Source organism: Vombatus ursinus, unplaced genomic scaffold (genome assembly GCF_900497805.2).
Source record: "Vombatus ursinus unplaced genomic scaffold, bare-nosed wombat genome assembly UNPS02014775.1, whole genome shotgun sequence".
NCBI lineage: Eukaryota > Metazoa > Chordata > Mammalia > Diprotodontia > Vombatidae > Vombatus > Vombatus ursinus.
In genome coordinates, this window is record NW_020954553.1 from 5,190,596 (window position 1) to 5,203,249 (window position 12,654).

General features: G+C 37.4%; 1 protein-coding gene across 2 annotated transcripts in view; it reads right to left on the minus strand.

Annotated features, from left to right (window-relative positions):
• The window catches only part of CCDC30 (coiled-coil domain containing 30), a 105,049-nt gene that overhangs the window by 70,822 nt on the left and 21,573 nt on the right, over positions 1 to 12,654 (minus strand). Inside the window, exon 4 of one of the 2 annotated variants that reach the window (XM_027864731.1) lies at positions 770 to 1,013. The exons of the other annotated variant lie outside the window; for it this stretch is intronic. Coding sequence (XP_027720532.1) covers positions 770 to 1,013 — 244 coding nt within the window. The remainder of the gene's footprint in view (positions 1 to 769; positions 1,014 to 12,654) is intronic. 2 annotated transcript variants of the gene reach the window in all.

Genomic DNA, 12,654 nt, shown 5'->3' on the forward strand with positions numbered 1-12,654 from the left:
ATTCAAAAGGTCATATAGTTAGTAACAGAACCAGGATTTAAACCAAGGTCTTTTGTTTCTACATCCAGTGCTCTTTCAAATACACTAGAGTAATGAGTTTCCTGGTCAGATGATTACTTGCTAAAGATGCTGTAGACAAGAGTCATGCTTCTATCAGGAGTTAGACTAGATAACCTATGAGGTGCCTTCTAATTCTGAGACTCTATTGCACTACAAAGAAAACAATTTGCTATAAACAATCCTCTATCAGGTCTTTAGTGGGTAATTTCATAGCAAACAATTGGAAATATATGCCAATATCATCCTCAACAAACATTTATTGAGTGTCTGCTTTGTGCAAAGCATTGAACTAAGTGGAGGGGATACAAAGAGGCATAAAACATGGTGCTGGACCTCAAGGAGCTCTCTTACAACCTACTTTGGGAGTCAGGATATCACCATATAAATACAAATAAATAAATGAAATTGTAGGAGATGCTAAGTAAATTATGGAAACAACATATTAGTAGGACAAATTTAATGTGTCCAGAAAGTTTAATTATGGAAAAGCATAAATAAATCAGTTTTTCTGTCATTGATCCTTCTTTCTTATCCCTTGCCATCATCACTCCAAATGTCTTGACTCATGCCATACACACAGGTGTTACTCAATAAATATTTGGTGGTAGTAATGACGTCAAAATAATTTACATCCACAGCTGATTATAGGAAATAGAGCAGTGACATTTATTTACAGAGTTATGTTTTTCTCACTAGTGGTGCAACATACCTGTTTGCTACTGTCATCTGAACTATCTCCAGAACTGGGAGAATGGAGAAATTGTTTACTCAGTTGGTTCAACTCTTCTCTAAGCCTTGTCTCCTCAGACTTGCTATTAAATTGCTGCCGCTCAGCATTTACATCTTGTTCCTGTTGAGGATGTTCTTCCCTTTCCATCTCTTTTGGATAAGAGCCCCCCTTCAATGGTTCCTTTAGCATGTCCATCTGTCTGCTACCTTCTGCTAATTCAGGACTTGATGCAAATATAACAAAAACCAGTCAAAATGTTCATTATTGTAGCAGAGGATAAAGAAAATATTTAAAGTAAAGACTGGAAGCAAGATTTACTAACTAGATGTATTAACAAAGCAGATACCCTATTTCCATGGGTGTAATTCTCCCGTGCCAACTATATAAGAGGCAGCAATGCATTGTAGGAGATGATAGTGTCCCTCTGCCCCCTCTAAGGTTTTCAGCCAGGTTTATATTCTAGGCAAGTAGAGAATGCCAGTTTTCGGGTCATATAAATGCATTTGAATGATCAATTGTTTAAAAAGTTAAATTCAGCAAAATAATAAGTTGTTTTGGTCTATGCAACACTAAGTAATGCATTTGACTGAATTTTCCACTTCTCAAACTGGCAGTTTGGGCATGTGCAGACAGATCTTGGAGGCATACAGAGAAAAATGACCATGGGGGGCGGGTCATTAGAGATTGCAACTATTCTTCCTTCTTCACCATGTTCACACTATTCCCAAGAATATCTAGGGTTCACTGTATATCCAAATAGGAAATAGAACTATTGCAGCTGTGTACAGAGCTGCTCTACTTCTGTGGTGAGAAATTTTATGTTTTCCCCAAAGCATTAACCCATGGGACTTTCATATCCAACATCATAGAGCAGTATCTACTACATACAGAACTGTGATTTGGTGCTAGAAATAGACTGGATTCCAGTCCTCTATGAAGTTCATAATCTAAGCCACACATACTGTTGTGAATATGCAATTAAGACATGCCTATACATGAACGTATAAGGATTTATATAATTTACTGGTCACAGGGATGAAGAGTTACAGACAATATATCACTTGGATTAAAATTAAAGATATTAACTATAGTTCCTAGTCTTCAGTGGGCAAAAGGAGAGGAAACAGCTAATTTTCCTCTAAAAGATTTTATGAAGAAAATATTTTCTTCTTCTGACCTCTCATAGCACTTCATACATGTCATACTCCGACTGTATCTAGAGCCATTACACAGGTATTACGGAATACTCCATTTTGTGTATATGTCATGACCCCCATTAGACTGGAAGCCCATTAAGTACAAGAAGTATGAATTATCTTTCTATCTCTCAGTATTTACAATGCTGCTTGGTGAGTGCTTAATAGTTTTCCATTAATTAATTATAGGAACTGTTTATATGCTATAAGAGGCTATGAGGTAAAAGGTGATCTGGGCATATGACACGTTCATTATGGCTTGATGGTCAAAGAGAGATGAAGTAACAGACGTTTTGGGGCACATGTCCCTGAGATAAGTGGATAATGTATAATGAGGTATGAGAGGAAATGGAGGTAATGAGGTTGTTTAGGGCCCTCTGGTTCTAAGGTACCAGGGCGAGAATTTCAAACTTTATAAGGCTTCCTAAGTAGGTCCAACATACACATACCCACAAGGGGAAAATACTCCATAGGCTGATACATGTACTCCTCTAAATACAGTCACATAAAATACTGACAGAGCTATAAATATTGCTAGCCTCCATCAAGAGGCAGTTTTGGAACCAGAATGGATAGTTAAGCAGCTATGAGACGTTAGTACTGTTTCTATTCTCATGTTATTCTCTCTTTCTCCCTCCTGTGAAAATCCACTCATCAACTCTCTACTCCTTCAACCTTCTAATCCAATGGAGGATACATAAGTCCTTGAAGAACAGAAAATATGAGTTACTCATATTATGAGCTCATCTTTTTAAAGGGGAAAAGAAGCCACTTTAATAAAATTGTGGATCAAGTGCTAAGGAAGGTCTCTTTGAAATCACAAATCAATGGATCCTCCCCTAAATGACATATCATCACAGAGCAATTAAATTTCCTTCTATGACATAATGACAGTAGGTCTTCCTTAAGGCTAGGAAGAAAGGAAGGAACAGGGGAATTCTATCTCCACTTTCATTTTTATCCCATTGGCTACCACTCAACAAATAAAGATGATATTTTTAAAAACTTCTATTTAGTGGGGACATAGACAGGCATGTTTCTAGTATCACATTCAGTAGGTGTTTATTAATGTTTCAATATCAACTTGTAGAAGTATAAGAATGAGGTTCCCAAGGAATAAGTATTGGTATGGATACCATTTAATTATATCTAAAGTGATATAGACAACAGAACTGAATTTATGTTAAATCTACAGATGATAGTAAATTGAGTTTGGAACAGAGGAATTTAATTAAAAATATTGATAGGGAAACAATCCATTAAAAACCCCAAAAGATAAAATTCAATTGTAATCAATCTTAGTTCTTATACCTAGCAAAATCAGTGACCTGGCACCATAATTCCCACCTACAGTTTTTGCTTTAAGCTATTGGATTAATCTAACACAGGAAACATGTGATTAGACCAAGATCCATAGTCCAAAGTTCAGCATCAAATCATTCTTGCTGCTTGCTGTAATCTTATAGTCCAAATTCTAGTAACCAGGCTCTTGTCTTATTCCTTGTAATCAATGCACGTTACACCTCAATTACAACAAACTGGATTTCTATATTATTCTCTCATATTCAAATCCCTTTCTTAGTCTCATGCTCTTTGGGCCTGGAGCCCAGCTTTATTTACCTAGTTCTACCTCTGATGTCCAGTTCCTGTGGCTTGTTTTTTGAGAGATGCTGACAAAACTAAACATCTATCTTGTCTGAACTTGACAAGATTGCCAAGATTGTCCACCTGCTGAGACATGCACCTGTTATCCACTCCTTCTAGGGGTGGGGAACCTGTGCTCATGAGGCCCTGGTACACCTCCCTAACAGCCACAGGTACTGGACCTGTCTACTGCTGAGATCGATCATCAATAACTGTCCTGCCCTGGTGGGTCCTCTTTCTAGGCCCTTGCCCTCTCTGGTCTTCTTCATCTGACTGCTAATAAAACTTCAGTTCTAACACTTAAAGACCAAAGACAAACTAAACAGACACATTGAGGAAAGACAAATTGGGAACAAGTAGTGTGCAGCAGAAAGAAACATAGAGCTCTAAGTTTAATATGGAAGTCAGTAAAAACCACTTAACACAAAATCTTAGACAAGTACCAGGAGAGTAGGGTTGCCTGACTTTGGTCTTCATGTCCATTTTGCCTAGCACAAGGTTTGGCAAATGTTAGGGATTTTATAATAGACAGATAGGCAAGCACGCAGACAGGCCCTTAAAGACCTCTAGTCCAACCTCCCATATCACTGCCAGAGCTCCAGCACCTTGCAGTCCATGTATCTTAGCATGGTTGACAAGGCATCTCCTGTTAAGGCCCTGGGCAAAAGTCCTATTACAAGGCCTCCAACCATAGCTGATAAATTAGACAGTAATGCAGACTTAAGAGACAGTGCATCCAGATGGAACTTGGCAAAGACATGTCTACCCTGAGGATACAGTACTGTTGCCTACTATCAGACTCAGAATTAATGGACTGAAGAAGATGAAGCTACTATCCTAGTGGAGCCAGACCTCTGCCCTGGGGCCTCTTTAGATATACCAGGGTTACTCAAAAAAAAGAGCCCCTGATTAAGGTTAACAGGCTACAAGCATCTGTTAATAGAACTTGTCCTTCAGCGAAAAAAATCTGGCTGTTGCCATGGACCTCAATCAGGTTCCTTACCTCACCATCCTCGATAGCTCTAACTCTAATTGGCCGGCTGACCATACATCTGTCTATTTGGCCAGCGCCCCCCCCCCTTCCACTACACCCTGCCCCCGCGTAGGTTCTCATCTATGACTTCCATTATATCTGCTTCCTTTGCTTCCACCTTCATCACATGCCAGCTCCCTGATCTACTCTTTACTGGATTAGGATTTCTACCTTATAGCCTGATAGAGCACTTGCCATTCTTGCTTTGATCAACCAGTGTCAACACTTGTACATTACATCTAAATAATGGCTATTTTTTCATAGCCATTTAGAAAACCACCTGAACTGAGCTTGTCTCTTCATATATAGGGAAGAAATTGGCCCATACCAGTTCCTCTTCCCAGATAAATCGTTACTTCCATACTCCCACTTGCTAGTTATCTCATTCTTCTCAAAGCCCATCACTTCTGCTAAGGCTAGCTCCTTCAGCCAACTGTCTTTGACCCTAGCCCTAGAACCACTTGCTATTTCAATGTCTCTGAGTCATCCACCTCCTTATCTTTTCTGGGTACCTGAGGATAGTAACCTCACCAAGACACTTTGAATATGTCTAGCATCATGAATAGAAAATACAGCAACAACTCAAAGTAGAATCCCTGAGGGACAATGAATCAGCTGCACTGCAAGAATCAATCAACAGTATGCTTAGCCCAAAGAAAGGGAAGACTTAAAGGAAATATAGCAGCTGTCCTCTAGGCTGGCAAAAGGTACTAGAATTAAGACTTGTTCTTAATTTGGCCCAAGAGGGCAGAGCTAGGAATAGAAATTATAAAGGAGTAAATTTAGGCTTAATGTTAGGAATATTCTCCTATCGACTCTATTAAAAAGTGGAATGGGCTGTTTTAGGAGGCAATGGGAAGATTTTTGAGCAAATGGCTATTTGTGAAGATATTGCAGAGGAGAGAATTTTTTTTTCAGCTTTAGGACTATGAATAGGTTTATCCTCATAGGTTTATGAGGATCCTAGGATTCTGTGAATAAATATTTACAGAGCACCTCCTCTGGACGAGGCATTTTACTAGATCACGTGAGCCTGAAATGAAAAGAAGTTATGATTCGGGGCACAGAAGGAGATGAATGGGCAGGTAAAGTACTGAGAATCCAAGGCTAAGGTGTGCATCAGGATGTATTACATAGTGCCAGAGCTCCAACTGTGGACCTGGACATAGAAAGCAGATGGACAATAAGACCTCTTTAGAGGGGAGCAGTCCTTATGGCAGTGTCTCCTAGATTACCAGCAGGTTCAGAGCTAAGACAAGTTTCCTTGACAACTCTTCTGAAGGACCATGGCTCTAAGCCATATTCCTGAGTTAGATTTTTGCTCATTCTGATTTTTCATAATATTTTCTAAAGCCACTACTCTAAACTAGGCCCTCAGCATCTCATGCTTGGATCACTGCTAAAGCCTTATGGTTGTCTCCTCTTCTCAGTTTTAATCACAATACATTTACCATGTAAAAATGTCCAGACCTTAGCTAAAAGTTTCTCCAATTACTTAGTGCGTGATGAGGGAGCAGGAGGATACAGTAGTATTCATTGTTCCTGGGTTTTTAAAAAATTAATTAAATAATTTATTTTTAATTTTCAACATTCAGTTTTAAAAGATTTTGAGTTCTAAATTTTTGTCCCTTCACTCCCCCCACTCCAAGACAACATGCAATTTGATGTAGGCTGTATATGTACAATCATATTAAACATATTAACATACTATTCATGTTGTGAAAGAAGAATCAGAGCAAAAGGGAAAAAAACACAAGAAAGGAAAAAAAGAGAGAGAGAAAATAGTATGCTTTGATCTGAATTCAGACTCCGTCGTTCTTTTTCTGGATGTGGATAGCATTTTCCATCATGAGTCTTTTGGAATTGTCTTAGATCATTGCATTGCTAAGAAAAGCTAAGTCTATCAAAGTTGGTCATCACACAATGTGGCTGTTAGTGTGTACAGCGTTCTCCTGGTTCTGCTCACTTCACTCAGCATCAATGCATGTAAATCTTCCAAGGTTTTCTGAAATCCGCCTACCCATCATTTCTTATGGAACAATAGTATTCCATTACATTCATATACCACAATTTCTTCAGCCATTCCCCAATTGATGGGCATCCCTTCAATTTCCAATTCTTTGCCACTATAAAAAGAGCCGCTGTTAATATTTTTGTACAACTGGATCCTTTTCCCTTTAATGGGACATAACTATGGAAAGATGGAATAAATACGGAAGTAGATTGTCACAAGCCTTCAGTGCCAAAGTGAAGAATCTGTCCTGTGCTCTAGAGGCAATGGGGAGGCATTGAAGACTCTTGGATAGAAGTATCCATAAGATCTGTGCTTTAGAAATATTAATATGGCAGCTCTGTGGTGGTATTGCTGGATCAAAGGGCATGCACAATTTTATAGCCCTGTGGGCATAGTTCCAAAATTGCCCTCCAGAATGATTGAATCAGTTCACAACTCCACCAACAATACTTTAGTGTTGCGATTTTCCGACATCTTCTCCAACATTTATCATTTTCCTGTTTTGTCATGTTAGCCAATCTGATAGGTGTGATATGGTACCTCAAAGTTGTTTTGATTTGCATTTCTCTAATCAATAGTGATTTAGAGTATTTTTTCACATGACTATAGATAGCTTCAATTTCTTCTTCTGAAAACTGCCTGTTCGTATCCTCTGACCATTTATAAATTGGGGAATAGTTTGTATTCTTATAAATTTGACTCAGTACTCTATATATTTTACAAATGAGGCACTTATCAGAGACATTGGCTGTAAAAATTGTTTCCCAGCTTTCTGCTTTCCTTCTAATCTTGGTTGCATTGGCTTTGTTTGTATAAAAACTTTTCAATTTAATGTAAACAAAATTATCCATTTGGCATTTCATGATGTTCTCTGTCTCTTGTTTGGTCATAAACTCTTCCCTTCTCCATAGATCTGACAGGTAAACTATTCCTTGCTCTCTTGGTTTGCTTATAGTATCAGTCTTTATATCTAAATCAAGTACCTATTTTGACTTTATCTTGGTATAGGTTGTAAGATGTTGGTCTATGCCTAGTTTCCGTCATACTATTTTAAAGTTTTCCCAGCAGTTTTTGTTAAATAGTGAGTTCTCATCTCAGAAGCTGGAGTCTTTGAGTTTAACTATAGTAGTTTATTGTGTGTTGTTTACCTAACCTATTCCACTGATCCATCACTCTACTTCTGAGCCGGTACCAAGTAGTTCTGCTGATTGCTGCTTTATACTACAGTTTTAGATCTGGTACAACTAGGCCACCTTCTCTTGTATTTCTTTTCATTAATTTCCTTGATATTCTGAATTTTTTGTTCTTCCAGATGAATTTTGCTATGATTTTTCCTAGCTCTATAAACTAATTTTTTGGTAGTTTGATTGATATAGCACTGAATAAGTAAATTAATTTAGGTAGAGTTGTCATTTTTATTATATTAGCTTGGCCTACCCATGAGCAACTGATATTTTTTCAATTGTTTAGATCTGACTTAATTTGTGCAAAAAAAGTGTTTTGTAATTGTGTTCATATAGTTCCTGGCTTTGCCTTGGCAGGCGACTCCCAAATATGTTATATTGTCTACATTACTTTAAATGGAATTTCTCTTTCTATATCTTATTGCTGGCCTTTGTTAGTAATATATAGAAATGCCTATGATTTGTGTGGGTTTATTTTATATCCTGCAACTCTGCTAAAGTTATTATTTTAAGTAGTTTTTCAGTTAATTCTCTAGGATTCTGTAAGTATACCATCATATCATCTACAAAGAGTGATAGCTTTGTTTCTTCATTGCCTATTTTAATTTCTTCAATTTCTTTTTCTTCTCTTATTGCCAAAGCTAATATTTCTAGTACAATATTGAATAACAGTGGTGATAATGGACATCCTTGTTTCACCCCTGATCTTACTGGAAATGCTTCTACCTTATCCTCATTGCATAGAATGCTTGCTGATGGATTTAGATACATGCTATTTATCATTTTAAGGAAAACTCTATTCCTATGCTTTCTAGTGTTTTTAATAGGAATGGGTATTGCATTTTGTCAAAAGTTTTTTCTGCATTTATTGAGATAATCATATGATTTCTGTTAATTTTGTTGTTGTTATGGTCAATTAAGCTGATAGTTTTCCAAATATTGAATCAGCCCTACATTCCTGGTATTAATCCCACTTGGTCATAGTACATTATATTCTCATGATAAGTTGCTATAATCTCTTTGCTAATATTTTATTTCAAATTTTTGCATCAACATCCATTTGGGAAATTGGTTTATAATTTTCTTTCTCTGTTTTGGCTCTTCCTGGTTTAGGTATCAGCACCATATTTGTATCATAAAAAGAATTTGGTAGGACTCTTTCTTCGCCTATTTTTCCAAATAGTTTATATAGCATTGGAATTGTTCATTAAATGTTTGGTAGAATTCACTTGTAAATCCATGTGGCCCTGGGGATTTTTTTCTTAGGGAGTTCATTGATGGCTTGTTCTATTTCTTTTCCTGAAATTGGGTTATTTAAGCATTTTGTTTCCTCTTCTGTTACTCTGGGCAATTTATATTTTTATAAATATCCCTCCTTTCACTTAGATTGTTAGATTTATTGGCATACAGTTGGGCAAAATAGCTCTTAACTGTTGTTTAAACTTCCTCTTCATTGGTAGTAAATTCACCCTTTTCATTTTTGATGCTGGTAATTTGGTTTTCTTTTTTTTTTTAATCAAATTAACCAAAGGTTTGTCTATTTTATTGTTTTTTTTCCCATAAAACCAGCTTTTAGTTTTATTCAATAGTTTTCTTAATTTCTATTTCATTAATCTTTCCTTTGATTTTCAGAATTTCTAATTTGGTATTTAATTGGGGATTTTTAATTTGTTCTTTTTCTAGCTTTTTTAGTTACATGCCCAATTCATTGATCTCTTCTTTCTCTATTTTATTCATGTAAGCATCTAGAGATATAAAATTTCCTCTAAGAACTGCTTTGGCTGCATTCCACAAGTTTTGATATGTTGCCTCATTATTGTCATTCTCTTTGATGAAGTTATCGTTTCTATGATTTGCTGTTTGACTCACTCATTCTTTAGGATTAGATTAGTTTCCAATTAATTTTCAATCTATCTTTCCATGGCCCTTTATTACACATAATTTTTATTGCATACTGATCTGAGAAGGATGCATTTAATATTTCTGCCTTTCTGCATTTGGTTGTAAGATTTTTATGCCCTAATACATGGTCAGTTTTTGCATAGGTACCAGTACCACTGACAAAAAGGGTATATATTTTTTTCTTCCCCCATTTAATTTTCTCCAGAAGTCTATCATATCTAAGTTTTCTAAAATTCTGTTCATCTCCTTAACTTCTTATTTATTTTGTGGTTAGATCCATCTAGTTCTTAGAGGGGGAGGTTGAGGTCCCCCACTAGTACAGTTTTGCTATTTCTTCCTGTAACTCACTTGACTTCTCTAAGAATTTGGATGCTATACCACTTGGTGCATATATGTTTAGTATTGATATTACCTCATTGTTTTTTGGTACTGTTTAGCAAGATGCAGTTTCCTTCCTTAACTCTTTTAATTAGATCTATTTTTGCTTTTGCTTTGTCTGATATCAGGATTGCTACCCCAGCTTTTTTTTTTTTTTTTACTTCAGCTGAATCATAATATATTCTGCTTCGGCCTTTTACCTTTACTCTGTGTGTATATCTCTGCTTCCAATGTGCTTCTTGTAAACAACATATGGTAGGATTCTGTTTTTTAATCCATTATGCTATCCACTTCCATTTTATGGGAGAGATCATCCCATTCACATTCACAGTTATGATTACTGTGTCTTTTTCTCCATCCTATTTCCCCAACATTTATACTTTTCTCTCTCCTTTCACCCTTTCCCTCCTCACCAGTGTTTTGCTTCTGACCATGACTTCCCTTAATCTTCCCTCCCTTCTATCCATCCCCTCCCTTTTCTTTCCCCTTTCTCATCCTACTTCCCTATAGAGTAAGACAGATTTCTATAACTAACTGAATGTGCATGCTATTCTCTCTTTGAGCAAATCTGATGAGAGTAAGGTTCAAACAATGCTCACTCCCTCCCTTCTTTCCCTCTATTGTAATAGGTCTTTGTGCCTCTTCCTGTGATGTAATTTACCCAATTCTGTCTACCCCTCTCCTCTTCTCCCAGTACAATGCTTTTTTTCACCCCTTATTTTTATCATCACCTCAAATTCAACTTATACCCACACCCTCTGTCTATGTATACCCATTCTAAATGTCAGAATAAAGATACAGTTCTCAAGAGTTACAAGTATCATCTTCCCATGTAGGGATGTAAACAGTTTGACCTTATCGAATAACATGTTTCTTTTTTTCTTTCCTGTTCACCTTTTTATGCTTTTCGTGAGTCTTAAATTTAAAGATCAAAGCTTCTCCTCATCTCTTTTTTTTTTTTTTTCATCAGGAACAACTGAAAGTCCCCCATTTCATTGTATGTCCATCTTTTCCCCTGAAAGATTATACTCAGTTTTGCTGGACACTTGATTCTTGGTTGTAATCCTTTCAGAATATCATATTTCAGGCCCTCATATCCTTTAATGTAGAAGCTGCTAAGTCCTATGTAATCCTGACTCTGGTTCCACAATATTTAAATGTTTTCCTTTCTGGCTGCTTGCAGTACTTTCTCCTTGACCTGATAATTCTGGAATTTGGCTACAATATTCCTTGGAGTTTTCATTTTGGGATCTTTCAGGAGGTGATAGGTGGATTCTTTCAATGACTATTTTGCCCTCTGGTTCTAGGATATCAGGGCAGTTTTCCTTGATAATTTCTTGAAAGATGCTGTCCAGGCTCTTTTTTGATCATGGCTTTCAGGTAGTCTAATAATTCTTAAATTATCTCTTCTGGATCAATTTTCCAGGTCAGTTGTTTTTCCAATGAGGTATTTTACATTTTCTTCTATTTTTTCATTCTTTTGATTTTGTTTGACTGATTCTTTATGTCTTAGAGAGTCATCAGCTTCCACTTGCCCAATTCTAATTTTTAAGGAATTATTTTCTTCCGTTAGCTTTTGCACCTCCTTTTCCATTTGGCCACTTCTACTTTAAGGAGTTGTTTTCTTCAGTCAATTTTTGTCCTTACTTTTCCAAGCTATTGACTCTCTCTTGCATACCGCTCATTTTTTCCCCCATTTTTTCTTCCATCTCTCTTATTTGACTTTTAAAATCCTTCTTAAGCTCTTCCAAGAAGGTTTTTTGGGCTTGAGACCAATTCATATTCCCCTTTGGGGTTTCAGATGTAGGTAAATTGACAATGTTGTCCTCTTCTGAGATTGTGTTTTGATCTTCCCTGTCACCATAAAAGTTCTCTACGGTCAAGGTTCTTTTTTGCTTTTTGCTCATCTTGTTTGCTTATTTCCTAGCTTTTAAAGTTGAGCTCTCCTGCAGGAACACAGGGGCACTGTCCCAAGCTTTTTGTGCTGGGGGCCAGGAGCCTGGTCACTGGCTTTGTGTGCTGCGGCCTCAGGTACTGGCGGCTGGAGGCTGTAGGAGTCTGGCAGCTTACCTGGTGCTGAGCTGGGATCCTAATGGTGGTATCTTGTGTGTGCTGAGGCCAGGTGGGTTTTTCTTTGTTTCCCCGGGGCGACACTTCAAGTACATGGAGATCTGGCCCCTGGACGATGCCTGATTGCCCTGGGCTGTGCTGAAGCACCTAGATGTCCAGCAGCCAGGACATACCTGACTGCCCTTGCTTACACTGCAGCAAGTGGAGTCCTGGCTACTGGAGGATGCCTGCCCGCTCAGGGCTGCACCAATGCTGCTAAGTGTTTTCCATGGCAGCAGTGGACACTGAATCATTAGGCTGGGCTTGGGACCATTTTGTAAGCAATAAGGGGAGAATGAGGCTGAATTCATCATCTTCTTCATCCCTTGGTGGTGGCTGATTGAGACTGACAAAATCTCAACAGTCCAACTTATGAACAATTTCTACAACATCGTCTCCAAGGG